Genomic DNA, 21048 nt, shown 5'->3' on the forward strand with positions numbered 1-21048 from the left:
GGTAGTCAAGGTAAGTTTAAGAAAACAGGAGAGAGATACACACAGCAAGAGGGCTACATGAAGATGAAGGCAGACGAGGATGTGCCTACAAGCCGAGGAATGCTCGCCACCAGCAGAAGTTGGAAGAGACAAGGAAGGTCCCTCCCCTAGCTTGGAGGCAGTGCAGCCTTGCCCACTCCTGGATTTCAGACTTTTGGCCTCCAGGATTGTGACGGGATAAGTAAGTTATAAGCCCCCAGTGCATGCTTGTTACGGTGGCCCTGGGGAACAAACACAAGCGGAGCCTCCATGACCTCAGGACCCCAGCTGTCTGCCTCAGAGTGGCCAGGCTGTGGCGCCTCCCTGGACTACCTCCTCCCTCTTGGCCTCCAATGTTAGTCACAAGCCTTGCTGCCTTTCCTTCCTAAATCCTTCTTACTTCCATGGACTGGCAATGTGCCAACGGCCCTCATGGAGTCCCTGCAGTGACCTGGCCGGGCAGGAACACTCAGGGTGCAGGTCCGTGTGGGCAGCACGCTCACGGAAGCATTCAGGTGGAAAGGACTCGCTCTATCCTTGTGTCCTGTGGAGTGGGACAGGGTGAAGGCACAGAGGTGAGGGGGACTCTGGGGGTACTGGGATGCAGGAAGGGGTCACGAAGGGACACAGGGGGCAGAGGTGAAGGACACTCAGGTTCCTGGACCAGCCAGTAGAGGGAAGTGGCTGACAGGGAGGGGGTGAGGGCTGGGTCCCGAGAAAGGCAGGGAGCCAGAGGCCCCCACCAGGTGGACTGGCCTCGTGGTCACAGGAGGCAGAAAGGAAACAGCCAGGGGACAGGTGTGTTCGTGGATTTAATGGGAAGGGCGGAGGTGGGGCATCCCACCTGCTGCTTCTGCTTTTCTAGTAGCAAGAGGGGCACCTATGGGGGTGGGCCATGGAGTGCAGAGTTTGCCTGGCAGGGCACAGGGACGGTCAGGGGGCCCAAAACATGGGCGACTGCTGGGCAGCATGGAGTCCCCTCCAGCGGGTGATGAGGAATGTAGAGTGGCCCTGAGGCTGGTATGGCCACGCTGGCGCCCTTCCCCGGGCTCTGAGGAGCCTGCCCACAGCCAGTGGAGGGGTAGGCCGGCCACTGGCCCAGTGAGGCCCACCCACTGATCCTCCCCCTCGTCCCTGACTCCTGTCCTAGGAGGAGCCTGGGACAAACGGAAGGGCCATTCTTCTTCCTTCCGTTCGGGCTCAGTCCTGTAGACAGAGGCTGGCTCAGGCGGGGCCAGTGGTGGCCAGGGATGGTCACAGCGCGAGTGTCGGTGGTTGAGGAATGTAGCTGGGCCCGAGGCCGGGAATGTGAAGCTGAGGCCTATGGTCCCGAAGTCCTCCCGATGTGGGGTCAGGCGGTGGGGAGGTGGGAAGGGCAGAAACCAACAGGGGGTGGGGAGGGGCCCAGGGCTCAGAGCTTGTGGGGGTTCACCCACTTGTAAGTGCCCTCATACTGGAAGCCCACTCTCTTCATCAGCTCATCTGCTTCCGCTGGACCTCGGCTGAGAGAGACGGGCAGAGGGGAGACATGAGTGTCCCCCCCAAGCTCCAGGGTCCCCTTCCGTTGCCCCCGCCCTGTCCGCTCCTCACCTGCCGTAAACGTAGGGGATGGGCTGCGGCTTCTCGCGCTCGATCTGGTGCAGCAGTGGCGTGAAGATCCGCCAGGCCTCCCGCAGCTCGTCACTGAGGGGACACACGTGTGTCTTTGGGGGGACGTGGGGGAAAGGGCGGGCGCAGGCTGTGCCCACCGCCTGGAGCCCAGCCCCCTGGCACACAGAAGCACGGGAACCCCCTCACCTGCGCACAAAGTGCATCTGGCTCCCACAGAACACATCCAGGATGAGGCGCTCATAGGCATCGGGGAGCTTCACGTTCTGTAGGAGAGGGTGTCACTGAGGCTATCCACGTGCCCCCAGACCCCCCAGGGTTCGGTGCCCCCCACTGCCAGGACTGGGTGCCCCCCAGGGCTGGGCAACCCCCGCCAGGCTGGGTGCCCACCTTGTATCTGTTGCCGTAGGTGAGGTCCAGCTCAGACTCCTCAGGGTTGAAGAACATGCCGGGCTTCTTGGTCATCATCTTGGTGTACACGGCCTCGTTGGGCTGCACGCGGATCACCAGCTCGTTGCGCTTGCACTGCTGCTGGAAGATGTCGCCGGCCACGTCGCGGAACTGCAGGCGCACCTCGGCCTTGCGCTCGTTCAGGGCTTTGCCGCAGCGCAGGATGAAGGGCACCCCTGGGTGGGAGCGAGGCTGCCTCAGGGCTGGCTCTGCCGCAGCCCAGGCCGGTGCCGTGTGTGTGACAGGGAGCGGGTGTGCGACAGGGTGTGTGCTCAGAGCAAAGGCATGTGCATGGACCCTGTGTAGTGAGGCGGCTGGGTCCGCCCTTTCCCTTCTGGCGTCCCCTGTCCCTGAGTGGTCAGACCCTGGGGAGAAGCGCTCTGTGAGGGCTGCCAGCCTGCCCGCCGGGCGGGGACATGTTACTCACCATCCCACCTCTCATTTTCCACATAGAGGACAACAGCTGCGAAGGTGGCAGTGGTGGATCCCCGGGGCACCGTGGGGTCATCCAGGTACCCTTTGGTGGCCTCGCCCTTTCCCTTGGGATTGCCCACATACTGGCCCAACACCACATTTTTCAACTGCGCCTCTGAGATGCATTTCAACACCTTGACCTGGGATAGAGGCAGGGAGAGAGGGGTCCCTTGAGTAAAAAGATGGAGCTAGCCCAGCCAGTGTGGCTCAGTGGTTGAGCATTGACCTATGAACCAGGAGGTCATGGTTTGATTCCCAGTCAGGGTATGTGCCTGGGTTATGGGCTTGCTCCCCAGTGTGGGCTATGCAGGGGGCAGCCAATCGATGATTCTGTCTCATCGTTGATGCTTCTATCTCTCTCTCCCCCTCCCTTCCTCTCTGAAATCAATAAAAATGTATTTAAAAAAAAGATGGAGCATAGCATGAGCCACATGACCCCAGAGCCCCCAGAAAACCCTCATTTTTTCTGAAGGAGAAGCTAAGTCTTAGGCAATAGGTCAGCCCTTGGTCACACAGCAGTCACTGCTAGTCCTGCAACATGACATCTTGGTCTTCTGATTCCCAGCCCAGGACACGCCTTCATCAGAGCTGGCAGCGAGGACCAGGAGGGTGTACCTCACCCACCTTCTCATTGCGGACGTCGTCCGAGTCCGTGGAGGCTGGCTTCTCCATGGCCACCAGACACAGCATCTGCAGCAGGTGGTTCTGCATCACGTCCCTGGCAGGGAAGCAGGCGGAACTTGGTCAGGGCTTCCAGGTGGGAAGGGAGGTGTGAGGAGTGAGCCCGCCTCAGCCCCCCTCCCTGTGGGCCAGGTTTTGGGGGCTGGAGCTTCAAGTGGGAATTTTTATGTTTTTAATCCTCACCAGACGATATGGATATGGATATGGATATATATATATATATGTTTATATATATATAATATATACATATATATATTTATATATATATAATATATACATATATATATATTTATATATATATAATATATACATATATATTTTAAAATATATTATTTATTTATTTCAGAGAGGAAGGGAGAGGGGGAGAGGGAGAGAGAGAGAGAAAGAGAGAGAGAGAGAGAGAGAAACATCAATGATGAGAGAGAATCATTGATAGGCCGCCTCCTGCACTCCCCACACTGGGGAGCAAACCAAAACCCAGGCACATGTCCTTGACTGGAATTGAACCCAACATCCTTCAGTCTGGAGGCTGACGCTCTATCCACTGAGCCAAACCGGCTAGGCAGAGAATATGTTTTTACTGATTTTTTTCTTTTCTTTTTTTTAAAAATATATTTCTTTATTGATTTCAGAGAGGAAGGGAGAAGGAGAAATAGAAACATCAATGATGAGAGAGAATCATTGTTTGGCTGCCTCCTGCACACCCCCAACTGGGGATCGAGCCCGCAACCCAGGCATGTGCCCTTGGCCGGAATCGAACCTGGGACCCTTCAGTCCGCAGGCTGACGCTCTATCCACTGAGCCAAGCCAGCTAGGGCTGATTTTTTTTCTTTTTGAGAGAGAGAGAGAGGGAGGGAGGGAGAGAGGAGAGAGAGAAACATAGATGTGAGAGAGGAACATCAATTGGTTGCCTCCTGTACACACCCTGACTGGTGATCAAACCCACAATCTGGGTATGCACCCTGACTGGGAATTGAACCCGTGCCCTTTTGGTATATGGGACGATGCTCCAACTGAGTCACACCAGCCAGGGTTCAAGTGGGCCTTCTCTGAGCCGCAAGTTACGAGGTTCCTTTCCTAATCCTTAGTGTCTCCCTGGTTCCCTCCAGGGAAGGAAGGAGGCAGTGACCCTCTGTTCATAGCTACTGCTGACTGATATCACTCCTGCAGAATTTGAACTCTGGGTTGGAGAAGAGGAACCCTGCTGGGGGGCAGGCTTGAGCCCCATGCCCATTCAGGCCTCCTAGGAAGGGGTGATGGGCTCTCACCGGATGATCCCAAATTCATCGAAGTAGCCCCCGCGGCCCTCAGTACCAAAGGGCTCCTTGAAGGTGAGGATGACGCAGGCGACATTGTCCCGGTTCCAGATGGGGCCAAAGATCCTGTTGGCAAACCTGCAGGAGGGGCAGGGCAGAGGCTGGCGCTGCATCCGATGGGGCAGCAACAGGGCAGGCTAAGCACCCCCCCCCAGTGCCCGCCCCGGACCCAGTCTCCCTTCACCCCATCCCCCAGGCCTATCCCCAGCTGCACCTCAGCACCATCAGGTTCTGGACCATCTCCTTGCCCAGGTAGTGGTCGATGCGGTAGATCTGGTCCTCACAGAACAGGGAGGAGATGTGGTTGGACAGGCGGTCGGAGCTCTGCAGGTCCTTCCCAAAGGGCTTCTCTACAATGATGCGGTTCCAGCCCCTGCAGGAGCCCAGAGCCACATGACTCCCGCACCCTCCCTGGGGAGCAGTGGCCAGAACCTCAGCTAGTGGGGGGGCAGGGGGAGGGGACAATTATCTCTGTGGGTTTTAAAATGGCAAAAAGTCCCTTTCTTTGTTAATCCCCACTGAGAGTTAACATGGCATTCTGTATTCAAAACCAGGCCAAAGAAAGAGATGGCTGTGGCTTTGGGAAAACAAGGGAGTGACCAGGCCCAGGAAGCGGGATTTTGTGGAGCAACACTGCCACCTTGTGATCGGGAAGGGAACCTTGGGTAATGCCCAAAAACCAACGCAGCCACAATGGGCAGTTTCATGGAACCATACTGCCACCTTGTGGTGCTATTGGGGATTGCGTCCAGGAAGTTGGATTTCTAGTGAGATAAACCTTGAGGGTCCACATGAGACATTGGAATGTAAATACGTGTGGTAGCATTTTCAGTAAGAATGTTGGAAAGCTACCGTGTTTGCAGCCTATTCCATTCTTTATGGAGCTAATTCATGTCGAGCCTTTTTGCGACTCCCTAGACCAGTGGTTGGCAAACTCATCAGTCAACAGAGTCAAATATCAACAGTACAACGACTGAAATTTCTTTTGAGAGCCAAATTTTTTAAACTTAAACTATATAGGTAGGTACATTGTTATTAACTTAATTAGGGTCCTCCTAAGCTGGCCTTTACTAAAAACGTCCTCAACCTGATTAAGGTATGTTCACTGAGATCGACCCCTTCCAACTCTCCCATCCACACTTGTATACTTGTTTCGTCTATCTCCTTTCCGAAAACCGACTTCTGCGCATGGGCCACGAAGTTTCAATCGCACTGTATGTGCGCGCCCGCATGTGGTATTTTGTGGAAGAGTCACACTCAAGGGGCCAAAGAGCCGCATGTGGCTCGTGATTTTGCTGACCACTGCCCTAGACTAGTGTGCCCCGGATCTATGGACAGCTGCCAGGGCAGGCCAGCTCCAGGTAGGGCACACGGAGAAGGCAGGAAGGAAGGGCAAAAGACAAGCCTTACGTCTGGCTCATGCAGGTCTCTCGGATGTTCTTGGTGACGGCCTCATAGACAGTGGGGGGCAAGGCCAGGTAGAAGAGGCGGTTGGCCTGTGACCCCTGGCAGAGGGCGTTTATGTGTTCATTGAGGTGCTCGTAGGAGGCTGCTTGATCGTACTGGCCAGACACGTAGGAGTTGCGGGCAAAGAACTCCTCCAGTCTGGCCTTCTCCTCGGGGGTGGCCTGGGGGAGACGGACACAGGGATGTCAGCCCCTCCTCACCCATCCCGCAGCCAGGGCAGGCTCCTCTGGGAGTCAATCAGCCTACCCCACACTAGGTTCACATCCCCATTTTGTCAGCTTCGCACACCAGAAGGGGAGGCCAAGGCAGCATGGATCATTGCAGGAGATGGGGCTTCGCAGTCCCAAGCAAGGGCCAGGATGGGGACAGTCACCCCTGGGGACCTTGTGCCCTAAGACAGAAGTTAAGACTTCAGGAAAGTTTTGACCTGGGAGAAACACACTGGAGGAAGATCGCTCTTTCTAAAGTCATTACTCCAAACTTCGGTGTGTTGGGAAAATGCAAATCTAGGATTTCCATGGTCTAGAGCAGGGGTGGGGAACCTTTCCTCTCCCAAGGGCCATTTGGATACTTACAACATCATTCAAGGACCATACAAAATTATCCACTTAACAATTAGCCTGCTAGGCTTTATCCCTGGCCCTGGTCGGGGCTCGTGCAGAAGGCAACCAAACCATGTGTCTCTCTTACACTGAAGTTCTCTCTCTCTGTCTCTCCCACTCCCATCCATTCTCTCTAAAAATCAATGGAGCCCTAGCCAGTTTGGCTCAGTGGATAGAGCGTCCGCCTGCAGACTGAAGGGTCCCAGGTTTGATTCCCCTACAGGGCACATGCCTGGGTTGCGGGCTTGATCCCCATTAGGGGGCGTGCAGGAGGCAGCCAATCGATGACTCTCATTGTTGATGTTTCTCCCTCCCTCTCTCTCTCTCTCTCTCTCTCTCAAGTCAATAACAATAAAACAAATAAAAAGGAATCTAGAGAAGTTAAATAAAAAAAAATCAATGGAAAAAAATATCCTCGGGTGAATATTAACAATAACATCTAAATAAATAAATATGTGACCTTTAAAAAAATTAGCTTGCTATATTTGGTCAAACATTTAATTCACTCCTAATGCCTTGGCAGGGCCGGATCAAAGGATTTTGTGGGCCTTATACGGCCCTCAGGCCTCACATTCCCCACCCCTGGTTTAGAGGCTTTTTCTGCTCCTGGTCTTGGGGCACAGTGAGTCCCCATGAGGGGGAGCTGGGAAACAGAAATCTCAGGCTTGTAGGGTTCCTACACACCACCCTGCGCGCCTCCTTGTCATCAAGGAAGTGGCAGAAGCAGCAAGGCAGAGTTTTCTGTGCCAACTTGGCAGAGTGGTGTGGGTGGTTTTTTTTTTTTTTTAAAAAATATATTTCTATTGATTTTTTACAGAGATGAAGGGAGAGAGAGAGTCAGAAACATCGATGAGAGAGAAACATCGATCAGCTGCCTCCTGCACATCTCCTACTGGGGATATGCCCGCAACCCAGGTACATGCCCCTGACCGGAATCGAACCCGGGACCTTTCAGTCCACAGGCCGACGCTCTATCCACTGAGCCAAACCGGTTTCGGCGGTGTGGGTGGTTTTGAGGAGGGAAAGGATGGGACGCTTGGGCATGAGGGTCCCCAGGTGACTGTCTTAACAAGGCCTGACCCTCTGTCAGGACATGGAGAGGAGGGCTGGGCCTCGGGGCCGGGGAGAAGCAGAGAGCGGGAATGGGAGGAGGGAAGGGCACCCCTTCACAAATCCCAGAAGCTACTCACTTTGAAGAAGGGCTCGCTCTGCTTACGGATGTCAGCCACCGTGAGACGAGAGCGGGCATAGCCCACGATGAAGGTGTTTTCAGGCAGAAGGCCATCCCGGAACAGCCACCTGAGGGCAAAGCATGGCTGTGGGCAGGGTGGGGAGGGGTGGGGAAGGCCAGGAAGGCTCAGGGCAGTGGGATTAGTGGAGGAGGTGCTTACCAGATGGTGGGGTAGATCTTCTTCTTGGCCAGGTCACCCTGTGGCAGAGGAAACAGGCATGGTTAAGAGAAGCTGGGGAGCCCAGCTGGCATGGCTCAGTGGTTGAGCATTGACCTATGAACCAGGAGGTCAAGGTTCCATTCCCTGTCAGAGCACATGCCCGGGTTGTAGGCTCGATCCCAGGTGGGAGGGGCGTGCAGGAGGCAGCCGATCAATGATTCTCTCTCATCATTGATGTTTCTCTCTCTCTCTCTCTCTCTCTCTCTCTCTCTCTCTCTCTCTCCCTCTCTGAAATCAATAAAAATATATGTTTTAAAAGAAGGAGAAGCTGGGGACATGACCTAGGTTGTCTCCCCACTTTGAGCCTGGGTACTCACTCAGGGTCAGCACTCAACCACAAGCATACCTGTCTTCCTCCTTAATGTAGTCAGAGGAGCTTGAATGAGAGCCTGTGCTAGCCCTTTATCGTGACCCTGAACTAGTAGCACCCACGTATCGCAGGAGCCACCTTGAAGTGGATGGACCCTGTGCTGGCCAGGAGGCACCACGACCAGCCTGGCCACCCTGCAATCACACAGGCCATGGTCTCTGGCCTCAGTGCAAGCAAGGGGAGCCAAACCCCAACCAGAGAGCCCACGTCCAGGCAGCTCTGAGGCTAAAGAAGAAAACCTGAATACTCCCACTCACTGGAACCAAATGGCGGTGGAAGTGGCACATATCAAAACTTGTGTGATGTGGCCTTAAGTGCTGATGTTGGCAAAAAAAAAAAAAAAAAGGCTTGAAACTAATGAGCTAAGCATTCAATTTAGGAAGTTAGAAAATAGGACAATTTAAAAAAATTTCTCACCCGACGACGTTTTCATTGATTTTTAGAGAGAGAGAGAGAAACACGTTGACGTGAGAAACATCGATCGGCTGGCTGCCTTCTGCACATGCCCCCAACTGGGGCTGGGGATCGAACCGCAAACCTGGATATATGTCCTGACCGGGAATCAAACCCACGACCTTTTGGAGCATGAGATGATGCTCCAACCAACTGAGCCACACCAGCCAGGGCAAGCACAGTAGAATTTTCAAGCCAAACAAATTACAAGGCAGGAAATAAAGAAGAATTAATAAAATGGAAAACAAAGCAAAAAATGAACAAAGCCAAAAGCTGGTGCTTGAAAAAGACTAATAAAACCCTCCCTGGTTTTGCTCAGTGGTTAGAGCATGGGTCTGCAGACTGAATGGTCCCGGGTTCGATTCCCCGTCAGGGCACATGCCGGGGTTGCAGGCCTGATCCCCAGTGGGGGGCATGCAGGAGGCAGTTCGATCAATGATTCTCTCTCATCATTGGTGTTTCTCTCTTTCTCTCTTTCTCTCTCTCTCTCTCTCTCTCTCTCTCTCTCTCTCTCTCTCTCTCTCTCTCTCTCCCTCTCCCTTGCTCTCTGAAATCAATTAAAAATATAGCCGAAACCGGTTTGGCTCAGTGGATAGAGCGTCGGCTTGCGGACTGAAAGGTCCCAGGTTCGATTCCGGTCAAGGGCATGTACCTGGGTTGCGGGCACATCCCCAGTGGGGGGTGTGCAGGAGGCAGCTGATCGATGTTTCTCTCTCATCGATGTTTCTAACTCTCTATCCCTCTCCCTTCCTCTCTGTAAAAAATCAATAAAATATATTTAAAAAATATATATAGTAAAACAAAACACACAAGAATTGAGCAGAGGGTAGAGAGTGGGTAAAGCAAGATGGCAGAGCACTGTGGGAGCTGGGCCATGGACAGTGGCCGTTCATAGAGCTATTCTGTCGATTTTGTGTGCGTGTGAAAATTTCTAAAAGAAAAGCAAGCGTGTGATACACGGCAACTGTGAGCAACGATATAGTGAACGAACCCCACAAATTTGACAGAAGACTCATTAGAGAGAATCAAAGTTCCTTCTCCCCAAGCTCCAGTCCAGTGGCTGTGGGCATTCCCACGAGCTTTCACTTTGTAAGCTGATGATGGAATCCTCCCCTCCAGCTGGGAGAGGACGGGCACCGACGGTCACAGGCTCCTGGAGAGGAACAGAGCAGCGAGCCCTTTCATCTGCCTGCCCTGTAATTGAAGCTCGGGACGGGCCCGGGCACGACCCACGCTCCACTCAGCGTTGCCAATCAGTGGGGTGGGGGTGGCAGGGGGAGAACATGCTAGGCTGGGATGGATCTGAATTCGCCCCAGGCAGAAAAAAAGGAGGCCATGCGACTGGGACCAACACAATCCCAACCTGGTTAAAACCCCTCTGCAGCCGGCTGGTGTGCCTCAGTGGTTGAGCATCGGCCTGTGAACCAGGAGGTCAGGGTTTGATTCCTAGTCAGAGCACATGCCCAGGTTGTGGTGGGCTTGATCCCCGTGTGGGGCGTATAGGAGGCAGCCGGTCAATGATTTTCTCTCATTATTGATGTTTCTCTCTCCCTTCCTCTCTGAAATCAATTAAAAATATGTATTTAAAGAAGTCTAGTGGCACCTTAGGATAAATAAAAAAAATCCCTCCAAAGACAGGCAGTTAGGAGGCACTGGGGGCCTGGGGGGGGGGGTGCTCCAGGGGGAGGAATCCCTATGTGGGTGGAGGTGGGGGAAGGCCTGGTGCCTTGACTGTTCATGTTCCTCCTGTCCTTTGCTTTGTCTCCAATGTCCTTGGGTGACCTGACCTCTACCCAGGGCTTAAGGTGGGGACCTGCATGCAGACAACTCCAAGTGTCTTCCAGCCCAGAGTTCGCTGAGCACCAGGCTCACACAAGCAGGTGTGGACTGGCCATCTCCAGTCGGGACCCCAAACTTGCAAAGTGGGCCGTTCCCAAACCAGGGTATGCTGTGCCGGTGCCCCGCCCAAGCCTGCCAACTGCTCACCACTGACCTCCAAATGGTTGGGAGTGCGTCCCTAACTGCCACCTTTCACGTGACGCACTGCCATAGTGGCATCAGATGGCTGCCCTCACCGGGCCTTTAAGGTCCAGCTCTGAGCGCAGTCTGGGCTCCGAGCTTCCCCTCTCTGTCCTTCAGCGCCCAGGAGCCTCCACAACGGCAATACCCATAGCGAATAGCAGTGCCCGCCTCTGGCTTCTCCCATCAGTGGGGCTGGATGAGGACTCTGCTTCTGTCACCTTGGCTTAGTGTTGGCCTGTTGTTCAAGAGAGGGCTTGCTGGGGACTAGTCCGGAGGAAAAATAATCAGAAACTCGGCCTGCAAACACCTCATGGCAGGAGCTGTTTGCCTACCACTGCATTCCAGCAGGCTGTGGGCAATGGCGTGGTGGCAAGGGACTAGTTTCCTGTCTGCTGAGTCACGGTGCCCCACACCCCGACTGTTTGTTCTTGCCATTCTCTCTGGGATTAATTAGCAATAGAACCTGCTTGTCTTGTTCCGCTCAGCCCCTGCAACCAGCGGTCTGCTGGGCTCCAAGTCACCTAAGGAAGAGGTGGCACAGGACCCAGGGCAGTGGGGGGCGGGGGCCCTGGCAGCTGCTCTCTTTGGGCCGGCCTGGGTTGGACTCCTCTGCAAGAAGGCATGCGGGAAGACACTGATCAAATTTAAGCATGCCACGTGTGGGCATGGAGCAATTCCAGGGGCTTTTGGTGAGATGCGGCAATCTTTCCTCTACCCTTCATTTAAAAAAATATTTGCATTGATTTCAGAGAGGAAGGAAGAGGGAGAGAGAAACATCAATGATAAGACAGAATCATTGATCGGTTGTCTCCTGCACGCCCCACACAGGGGATTGAGCCCGCAACCCTGGCATGTGCCCGGACCAGGAATCAAAGTGTGACTTCCTGGTTCATAGGTTGACAGTCAACCACTGAGCCTCACTGGCCGGGCCCTAAACCCTTCATTTTGCTGGAGGACCACAGCGGGGAAGGAGCTGCCTGGGGACATGGTGATTTAGCTGTAGGAGCAGGACCTTATTGGGATCTCCAGCCACCAGTATCTGGCTTGGCTGGGGCAAAGGAACCCGGGCCGCCACCTGCTTGTTGCCCAGGTGGCTTCTGTATCCTGTCTTATAAGCCCAAACCACTGCTGCGGTCTGTTTGTGAGGGTTTTATGGCAGAAGGCGTGACAGAGAGCTCCAGGGACTGGCTGCCAGCTCAAGGCCCTGAAGGGTGGGCCATCCCATCCCTCTAGGGTCACTGAGGTCAAGGATCTGCTGGGTGCCCGACCGGCGTGGCTCAGTTAACTTATGAACCAGGAGGTCACTGATCAATTTCTGGTAAGGGCACACATCCGGGTTGCAAGTTCAATCCCCAGTGGGGAGTGTGCAGGAGGCAGCCGATCAATGATTTTCTCTCATCATTGCTGTTTCTATCTCTTTCTCTCTCGTTCTCTCTCTTTTCCTCTCTGAAATCAATAAAAACACATTTTTTAAAAAGGACCTGCTGCATCTCCTGGGGTGGAGCCTGGGCCCTGGCTGGGTACCAGCTGGCTCTTGGCCACTGGGCTGAGATAAGTGGGGGCTGCTGAGGTAGGCTTGGCTGCAAAGCCAACAAAAGGGCCTCCCTACTCCACCCTGGAGCTGGTGAATCACCAGGACTTTGGGGGGGGGGGTGTTGCCAATATCATCATGACACAGCAAGAATTTTATCGGCCCAAGGGGAAGGCAGTCCAGAAAAATTCCGAGGAAAGGGAGGTGCCGGGTTGCCAGGTCATCCTTTGTACCCGTCACTGGGATGGGTCCTGAGCACCCATTGAGCCCATGGCCTCTGTGGTCCAGGTGGGGAGACTGAGGCCCAGAGAGACGAGGGGCTGAGAACCAGGCAGTAAGCCAATCCTGTCCAAGTCGATTCCCAGTCTTATCTCTTTCTCTTACTCCCATTCCTCTCTATGACCTTGGAGGGAAGAGTCACTCCAGGCTGGCCGAGGCCCTACCAGATGGGGAAGGAAAGGATCTGCTGGGCCCAAGATTCTTCCCCACATGCTTGTCTGTAAAGAAAAACTGGTTTCTTTCTTTAAAAATTTCTTTTTATTATTGATTTCCGAGAGGAAGGGAGAGGGAGAGAAACATCAATGATAAGAGAGAATCATTGGCCAGCACCGGTTTGGCTCAGTGGATAGAGCGTCGGCCTGCGGACTGAGGGGTCCCAGGTTCGATTCCAGTCAAGGGCATGTACCTTGGTTGCGGGCACGTCCCCAGTGGGGAGTGCGCAGGAGGCAGCTGATCGATGTTTCTCTCTCATCGATGTTTCTAACTCTCTATCCCTCTCCCTTCCTCTCTGTAAAAAATCAATAAAATATATTTAAAAAAAAAAAAGAGAGAGAGAATCATTGATTGGCTGCCTCCTGCATGCCCCCTCCTGGGGATTGAGCCCACAACCCAGGCATATGCCCTGACCAGGAATGGAACCGTGACCTCCTGGTTTATAGGTCGACACTCAACCACTGAGCCACACCGGCCAGGCAGAAACTGGTTTCTTTTATCCCAAAGTTTTCTGGACTGGGACAGTAAGTACCTACACGCTCTTCCTACTTGGGGTGGGAATCCTGAGATGGAGGGAAGTGGCTACACAGAAGGGGGAACAGACAGCAGCTTCAAGCCCATTGGGTAACCCCATGAGCCAGCATTACAATGCTCCCGGAAGGAAGCTGGGTGTGTGGCAAGGGTTGGGTAAGCGGGTGGGGGAGGAGGAAGGGGCAGAGGGCTGCCCCGAGGGGCCCACCAGTCACGGGGGTTCTGTGTTTGCTCTTCCCTTTGCATGGAATGCTCCCCCAGCTCTGGCTCCGCAGGCCCCTCCTTTGAGATCTGGCTGCTGAGGGATGGGGTAGGTGACACAAGGGCCTGCTTGTGTCTCCTATCACATGCGCCACTCTGAATTCTTTTTCTTTTGTTTTTTTTAAAATATATTTTATTGATTTTTTTTTTTACAGAGAGGAAGGGAGATAGAGAGTTAGAAACATCGATGAGAGAGAAACATCGATCAGCTGCCTCCTGCATATCTCCTACTGGGGATATGCCCGCAACCCAGGTACATGCCCTTGACCGGAATCGAACCTGGGACCTTTCAGTCCGCAGGCCGACGCTCTATCCACTGAGCCAAACCGGTTTCGGCAACCACTCTGAATTCTTACTGGGCTGCTAACTCACCTTGGGTCCCGGGCCCCCAGCACACAGGTCCCAGGGGGAGGGCGGGGCCTGTCTCTGCGCTGCAAGGAGGCCCTTGATCGCCATTTGTTGGATGAATGAACAGAAAACTCACTGGTTTCCCACAGTACCACCCTACCTACCTCCTACATGGAAGAAGCAGGCATGGGAGGCCTGACTCTGGGAGGTGTTCTAAGTGCTGAGTGTGGGAGGCTGGCCCACTCAGCTCCAGCCCCTCTAACAGGAGCCCTCCTATGGAGGACAGACACCCTGTGCTCCCCCACTCCACCTGTTGGAGCGGCACTTCCCATTTCTGCTCTGGAGGCTTCTGGTTGTCACTCTCAGGCAGAGGAGAGCAAAGGGGAACCCTACCAATTGCAAAGAAACAAAGTTGCCCAACCCCAAGCTGGTCACAGGTGAAAGCAGTGAGGAGTCACAGAATCAGCTCGGCGAGTCCAAGGACCCCTGGCATTTGCTTCAAAAACTCTCATTTGCGCCCAGCCAGTGTGACTCAGTGGTTGAATGTTGACCTATGAACCAGGAGGTCACGGCTCAATTCCCCATCAGGGCACATGCCCAGGCTGTGGGAGGCAACCGATCAATGATTCTCTCTCATCATGGATGTTTCTCTCTCTCTCTCTCCCTCTCTGAAATCAATAAAAAGATATGAAAAAAAAAAGCCCTCATTTACTATGTGGAAACACAAGTTCAGAGAAGGGGAGACACTTGCCCCAGGTCACACAGCAAGGTTGGATGCTCTCAATGAAACATCTAAAATGTGAGGGCCTGGAGCTATAAGCCATTTATTGTGGCCTGGGATGCTCTGTTGGAGCATCCTGTGACAGGCTGGTATGGGGATAAGGGAAAGGAGGAGACATAATCTTGAGTTACTTTCCCTTCCAAACTATTTCCTGGAGAAAGGGCCAAAGGGTCAGAGTCCTAGGCCTTAAAGTTGGCGGCTCCTCTAAGGGGGCCAGGCTTGGGCGAAGGGTGGAGGCCAAGCCTTCCTCCCTGTGCTCCTCCTGTGCATTCCCCCAACTTGGGCTTATGGGGAGGCAGAGGATGGTGCTTAAGGGGGACCTTCCTACCCTCCACCAGCAGACCCTCCTCCCCGGCTCTGCCTCCAGCCCTGTATTCTGGCTCTCCTTTTCCAAGTTGTGATCAGAATCACCAAGTTGGCAGGGAGTAGGCTCTGCGAAGGGCAGCAGCACGCTATGCTACATGAACAAAGAACCAAGGTCCTCCAGAGCTGAGGGGACCATGACGTGAAAGGCGCAGGGAGACAATGCCTACACTGTCAAGAGCTAACTAGTTTTGGTAGAATTCTTTTTTTTTGGTTTGTTTGTTAATCCTCACCCGAGGATATTTTTCCAGTGATTTATAGAGAGTAGAAGGGATGGAGAAGAGAGAGAGCAGAAGGGAAGGGAGAGAGAGAAAACACCCATGTGAGAGACACACATTGATTAGTTGCCTCCAGCACGCACCCTAACCAGGGCTGGGGTTCGAGCCTGCAACTGAAGTATGTGCTCTTGACTGCGAATTGAATCCATGATCCTTCCGTCGTCAGGCCAACACTCTAACCACTGGCCAGGACTTTTGGTAGAATTCTGGCTCAAGATTATATAGTAAGTTACAAGCAAAAATGGTCATGCGCTGCTTAGTAGATTCTTGGTCACGAGCAGGGTTAAAAATGAAGAGGCCTCTTTGACTTCCAGATGAAGCTCTGGCCGCTCATCTCACCAGCCCATGGACACATCTTGCCACCTGGCAGATCTCCCTTCTGCACCTCACACTGGGGGTGGGGGGGTGGGTTAGGGTGGGAGTCATGGTCTTTCCTTTCAGAGCAAAATGACGGTGCCACTGGCTAGGCAATGGGGCTCTTCAGCAGGTTTTGGAAGCTGAGGCAAGGAGACAACATTCAAAGAAAGGATGAGTGTTTGTCCCCGGGGAACTTGACTTGGTAGCGAGAGACAAAGGTGCAGATAGGACCTCAGATCCTGCCTCTGGAATTAACTGACTGTGTGACATTTGTCAAGTCACAAACAGGTTTGAAAAAGACAGGCGTGGCATGAATAGCCTCCCCTGTTTGCACCTCACTTTTCCCCAGGGAGGAGGAAGCCCAATCAGACTGTCCCTAAGGACCTCCCAGCTCTAGGACACAGGTCTACAGTCAAGGGCTGTGCAGAGATTCCAGATACGCCTGGAAGTGAGTGGATTCCAGGTGGGGCTGGGGTGATAATGGCACAGGCAGGAACAAGAGGGAGAGCCCAAGTGGCCCCCCAACAATCAGGTGGGAAAGCTCCGGCACACAGCAGGAAAGGATCTTAAGCAATATGGCACTCTAACTTTGGATTTTCAGAGGCAGGGCCTAGGGGAGACTCACCGATGCCCCCATGATGATGAAGATATGTGTTTCGGACTGATGGAAGGCATCACCCTGGAACAGCTCTTCCCGCAGGATCCCGCACACCTGGGTCCGGCTCAGGTCCACCTGCTCTGCCATAATGCTCTCTGCTGAGAGAAAGACTTGTTGGCAAGGCAGGAGAGCAGAAAAGCTTTGAGAAGTTGGTCCCTCTCTTAAGGGGTCTTTTGGGCTCTCACCCAGCTGAGGTCTAATGATTGAAACCACTCGCTGTGAATGGCGGGGGCAGGAGCAAGATGGGGGGGGGGGTTAGAAACTTCTGGCTGTGGGTTCTGGCCATACTCCCCAGAGCAGCCTTCTTTCACAGTGGACGTTATAAAGTTACACAAAGCACCAGTGGATTCCAACTGGAGCCTCAATTCTGCGGAGTGAGCAAAACTCTGCTGGAGCATCTCACCCAGGAAACCAGGTGGCAACTCCCCAATGAGCTGGATGGAGCATGTGAGACCCTGCAGCTCCAGCCCTCTTCCGGCCAAGCTGGGAGACTCCGGCAAGTCCCTGTCCCTCTCAGGGTCTGTCTCCTCAGGGGTCCAATGGGGACGATTGGATGTGAGACCCTTTGATTTTGCCCGGCTACCCAGCGCGGCACATCGGAGGGCCTCGCGGCGCAGCACGCGCCTCGGACGGCGTGACACTCACCCGCTTCGTTACCTGTGCCTCGTTGCCGCCGCCCGTCGCGCTCGCAGCCCTGGAGCTCCTGGCAGTTTCCGGGGGCTGAGACCCGCCGGTCCATTTAACTAGCGGAGGCGGGCGCCCGAGCTGAGCTGACCGCCTCAGGCGAGGCGCGCGGGCGGGGCCTCCACGGACCCCTCCCTTGCGGGGGCGGGGCGCGGGCAGGTGCGCGCGCATCCCAGGCTGCGCGAGGGAGGGGCCCCCTCCAGCGCGAGGTCTCCTCCCTTTGCCCGCCCCGCCCCTTGGGCACCTGCGCCGGTTCTTGAGCCGCAGTCAGGCTGCTGTTCCCGCCGCCGCTGTCCCGCGTACCTGATGCCTAGCAGGTTCGGGCGCAGCTCTGCGCCGTTCGCTCACTCATCCATTACAGGCTCGGCCCGGCCCCTGCAACCGGCTTTCTCCTCCGACCCCGGTCGCCCTGCGCCCTCGCGAAGGGCTCCACATCCGCCGGCGGCGTGGCCACGCCTCCTGGACCCCCGTTTACGGCGTGGCCCCGCCTCCTGGTCCAGACAGGTCGCCGGCTGGGGTCAAACCAGCCCTATTAAATCGCCTCGTCGTGGCTCCTCCCCTTGCGGGGGCGGGACGGCCGAGCGACCGGGGGCTGGATGCCGCCGCTGGAGAGACTAGGGGAAGTGTGGGCTTGATGCCGGGAAAAGCAGCGGGTGGTACACGTCGCTAGGGAACATACTGCGGGCCGGCTGAGGCTGGCGGGCTCGGGCTTTCTTGGGAAACAGCCTCCTTCACACCTCTTGCCGGCCTCCTGGGTGGGGCGGGGCTTGCGTGTTTTACTTCCCGGTACCACAGCAACGACACCGGAAGCCGGAAGTGGGGATTTCAGCGGCCGGAGAGGGGAAGAGCTACCGCGGAATGGGGACTTGCTTGGAGTGACGGGCTCGAGGGGCGCTCGCGACCCGCTGCTCCCGCCCTTCTCACGTCGGATCGATTCTGCTGACAGGTGTGGCCCTCTTCCCCGAAGACAGGAAGACAGGGTACCATCGGTGGGCGTTCCGCCGCCTCCTAGATTCCCCCGGACGTCCAGGCTTCCTACTCCTGTTGGGCCCCGGTCCGTTTCTGCCGCCCGCTCCTAGGGCACTGGCCCAGGCGGGGCCGATGCTGGACCCAGATTACTTTGGCGGCGAGCTTGACTGTTCCGCTTGTCCCTCCTCCGCGGCCGCGGAGTTTGACCACGCCCCTAGTTCGTGGATGACTTCTAGTTCGGAGACATTTTCTGTTCATCAAACTTGACTGCATTTGAGGTTGTTAAATTCTTTAATAAGGTCCCAATACAGTTTGGCAGCTATCTTACCTCCATGTGCCTCCGTTTGCTCACTTTGCAAAACGATTAATGTCTACCCCACCTCATACCATGTGAGTGTGTGTGTGTGAGAGAGACTCGAGAATGAATGGGCCATCCTGGCATGTTTTAAAAACAGCAAAGAGGCCACTATAGCTGGAGCGGAGTAAGGCACTTGGAGAGGAAGTAATGGGCAATCAGATGGTACAGGATCTTTAGGCTCTAGTAGGAATTTTGGCTTTTACACGGAGTGCAATGAGGAGCCATAGTAGGCGTCTGATTAGAGTAGGGACGTGATTGGAATTACTCTTTTAAGCTGATTTTTCTGGCTGACTGTAGGGAGCAAGGTTAGGAACAGGGTGGCCTGTTAGGAGGCTATTGCAGTAATCCAAGGGAGAGACAATGGTATTTTGAGCATTTTATTATGAAAATTTAAAAGATGTACAAAAGTAGGAAGAATAGTATAGTAACCCATGTACCCACATCCCAGCTTGAACAATTATCAACTCATGGCTAATTTTGTTTAATTTATACCCCTTACAATCCTGTCTCATTATTATTATTTATCAAGAACAGCTTTATTGAGATGTAATTCACATACCACAGAATTCACCCATTTAAAGTGTACAGTTCACTGGTTTTTAGGATATTCAGAGTTGTACAATCATCACTAGTGATTCCAAAACATTTTCATCACTTCAAAAAGAAGCCCTGTGCCCTTTAGCTATCACCTCCATCACTCCATCTCCGGTCCCTCTAAACATCCACTAAGCTTTCTTTTTTTTTTTTTAACTTTTGTTTTTTAGTTATTTCAGAGAGAGGAAGGGAGAGCAGGAATCATTGATTGGCTGCCTCCTGCACGCTTCCTATTGGGGATCAAGGCCACAATCTGGGCATGTGCCTTGACTGGGAATCACACAGTGACCTCCTGGTTCATAGGTCGACGCTCAACCACTGAGCCACACTGACAGGGCAGCTTTCTGTCTATATATTTGCTTATTCTGTACATTTCATATAAACAGAATCATACAATATGTGGTCTTTTGTTTCTTTTTTTATTTTTTGTTAATCCTCACCTGAGGATATTTTTCCATTGATTTTTAGACAGAATGGAAGGGAGGGGGAGAGCTAGAGAGAGAAACATCAATGTGAGAGAGACACATCAATTGGTGATTGGTTGCCTCTAGTAGGCCAGGCTGGAAATAGAACCTGCGACCAAGGTATGTGCCCTTGACCAGAAATCCTTCAGTGTGTGGGCTGGCGCTCTAACCACTGAGCTCACCGGCCAGGGCATGAAATTCTTCATTTCAGCTTACAGCCCAGAGACAGGTGCTAGACAAGAGTTTCTAATCAGTGCTGAACCATGGCTTTTCCAAGTCCCACATATGGGCCTGCACCTCCCTTTGGAATGGGAGTATGGGTCACCTCTTAGACCAAAAAATCCATTTTCACATCCTGTTACACTCGACAGAGTGCTCGGCATTCTGCTTATAGGGATGGCCCCAGAGCTGCTGACATCTGCGCTCCTTGTCCTGCAGGGGAATCTGCACAGGTCCCGTGTGACGCTCCTGCTGTCTTTCTCTTCCAAACCTTGACTTGTTGAATGAGCAGGCCCCCCGGGAAGAATCCGCTGTGTGAGATGGTGCAGCCCAGCGGTGGCCCGGCTGGGGACCAGGACATGATGGGTGAAGAGTCTTCTCTGGGGAAGCCGGCCATGCTCCACCTGCCTTCGGAGCAGGGTGCTCCTGAGACCTTCCAGCGCTGCCTGGAGGAGAATCAAGAGCTCCGAGGTGAGGAGGACAGTGGGCGTGGAGTAAAAAGTCAGGGGACCCAGGCCTGCTGGGGGAAGGCTTATTCTGCTCACCTGTGCCTCTGTGTCTGCTGGATCTATGCCTGTGGTTCTCAACCTTCCTAGTGCCGCGACCCTTAAATATAGTTCCTCATGTTGTGGTGACCCCCAATTTCACTGTTACAAATTGAACATAATTAAAGCATAGGGATTAATCACAAAAGCAATATGTAATGATATATGTGTTTTCCGATGGTCTTAGGCGACCCCTGTGAAAGGGTCGTTCGACCCCCAAAGGTGTCGTGACCCACAGGTTGAGAACTGCTGGTCTAGGGGGCCGTCTGAGAGCCAGCTAGCAATTCAAGCTCAGTCACCCTCCCTCAGTGTTTCAGGTGGGGTTCCCTGGAAGCATACTGTGAGACAGAGATGAATGTGCAGGAAGTTTCTTTTTTAAAAAAATTGATTTCAGAGGGGAAGGGGGAGAGAGACAGAAACGTCAATGATGAGAGAGAAGCATTGATCAGCTGCCTCCTGCACGCCCCCCACTGGGGATTGAGCCCACAATCCAGGCATGTGCCCTGACCAGTAATCGAACCATGATCTCCTGATCCATAGGTAGATGCTCAACCACTGAGCCACACCGGCTGGGTAGGAAGTTTACTTAGAGTGCTCTGAGGACCAGAAGAGGAAGAGAAGGGAAGGGAAGGACAGGGAAAAGGCAGGGGTGGGCAGAGGAAGAAGCTGGGCTGCAGTGCAGGCCAAGCTCTGGAGCTGGAAT

General features: G+C 53.9%; 2 protein-coding genes across 8 annotated transcripts in view; one reads left to right on the forward strand and one right to left on the reverse strand.

Annotated features, from left to right (window-relative positions):
* Positions 1–18224, reverse strand: G6PD (glucose-6-phosphate dehydrogenase). Of its 6 annotated transcripts, none has more exons than XM_081115206.1 (14): positions 17500–17763; positions 16480–16607; positions 8008–8045; positions 7807–7915; positions 5958–6175; positions 4762–4920; positions 4500–4625; positions 3175–3268; positions 2504–2690; positions 2017–2252; positions 1816–1892; positions 1609–1701; positions 1455–1520; positions 1–562 (listed from the first exon to the last, which is right to left on the reverse strand). In XM_081115206.1, exons 2-14 carry the CDS (start codon positions 16597–16599, stop codon positions 550–552), a joined length of 1536 nt encoding a protein of 511 aa, XP_080971332.1. In that variant the 5' UTR covers positions 16600–16607; positions 17500–17763; the 3' UTR covers positions 1–549. The 6 variants fall into 6 exon arrangements, with proteins under 6 accessions (XP_080971332.1, XP_080971329.1, XP_080971330.1 ...); XM_081115203.1 differs by having other exon boundaries at positions 17158–17665; XM_081115204.1 differs by lacking the exon at positions 1–562 and having other exon boundaries at positions 812–1520; positions 17500–18224.
* IKBKG (inhibitor of nuclear factor kappa B kinase regulatory subunit gamma) overlaps positions 17753–21048 on the forward strand; it is a 15752-nt gene continuing 12456 nt past the window's right edge. Inside the window, exons 1-2 of one of the 2 annotated variants that reach the window (XM_081115207.1) lie at positions 17753–18142; positions 20093–20271. In XM_081115207.1, the coding sequence (XP_080971333.1) occupies positions 20121–20271 (151 nt within the window). In that variant the 5' untranslated portion in view covers positions 17753–18142; positions 20093–20120. Of the gene's footprint in view, positions 18143–20019; positions 20272–21048 lie in introns of both variants that reach the window. The other variant, XM_081115208.1, reaches the window with a different exon arrangement.

Source organism: Myotis nattereri, assembly GCF_964212035.1.
Source record: "Myotis nattereri genome assembly, chromosome: X".
Taxonomy (NCBI): domain Eukaryota; kingdom Metazoa; phylum Chordata; class Mammalia; order Chiroptera; family Vespertilionidae; genus Myotis; species Myotis nattereri.

Excerpts from the sequence above, each read along its gene's own strand:
- G6PD (XM_081115201.1), bottom strand. The coding sequence starts at position 17,251 with ATGGACCGGCGGGTCTCAGCCCCCGGAAACTGCCAGGAGCTCCAGGGC. Across the intron at positions 1,893-2,016 it reads CCTACGGCAACAGATACAAG|AACGTGAAGCTCCCCGATGC; the intron begins GTGGGCACCCAG and ends CCTCTCCTACAG. Across the intron at positions 1,702-1,815 it reads CAGATGCACTTTGTGCGCAG|TGACGAGCTGCGGGAGGCCT; the intron begins GTGAGGGGGTTC and ends GTGTCCCCTCAG.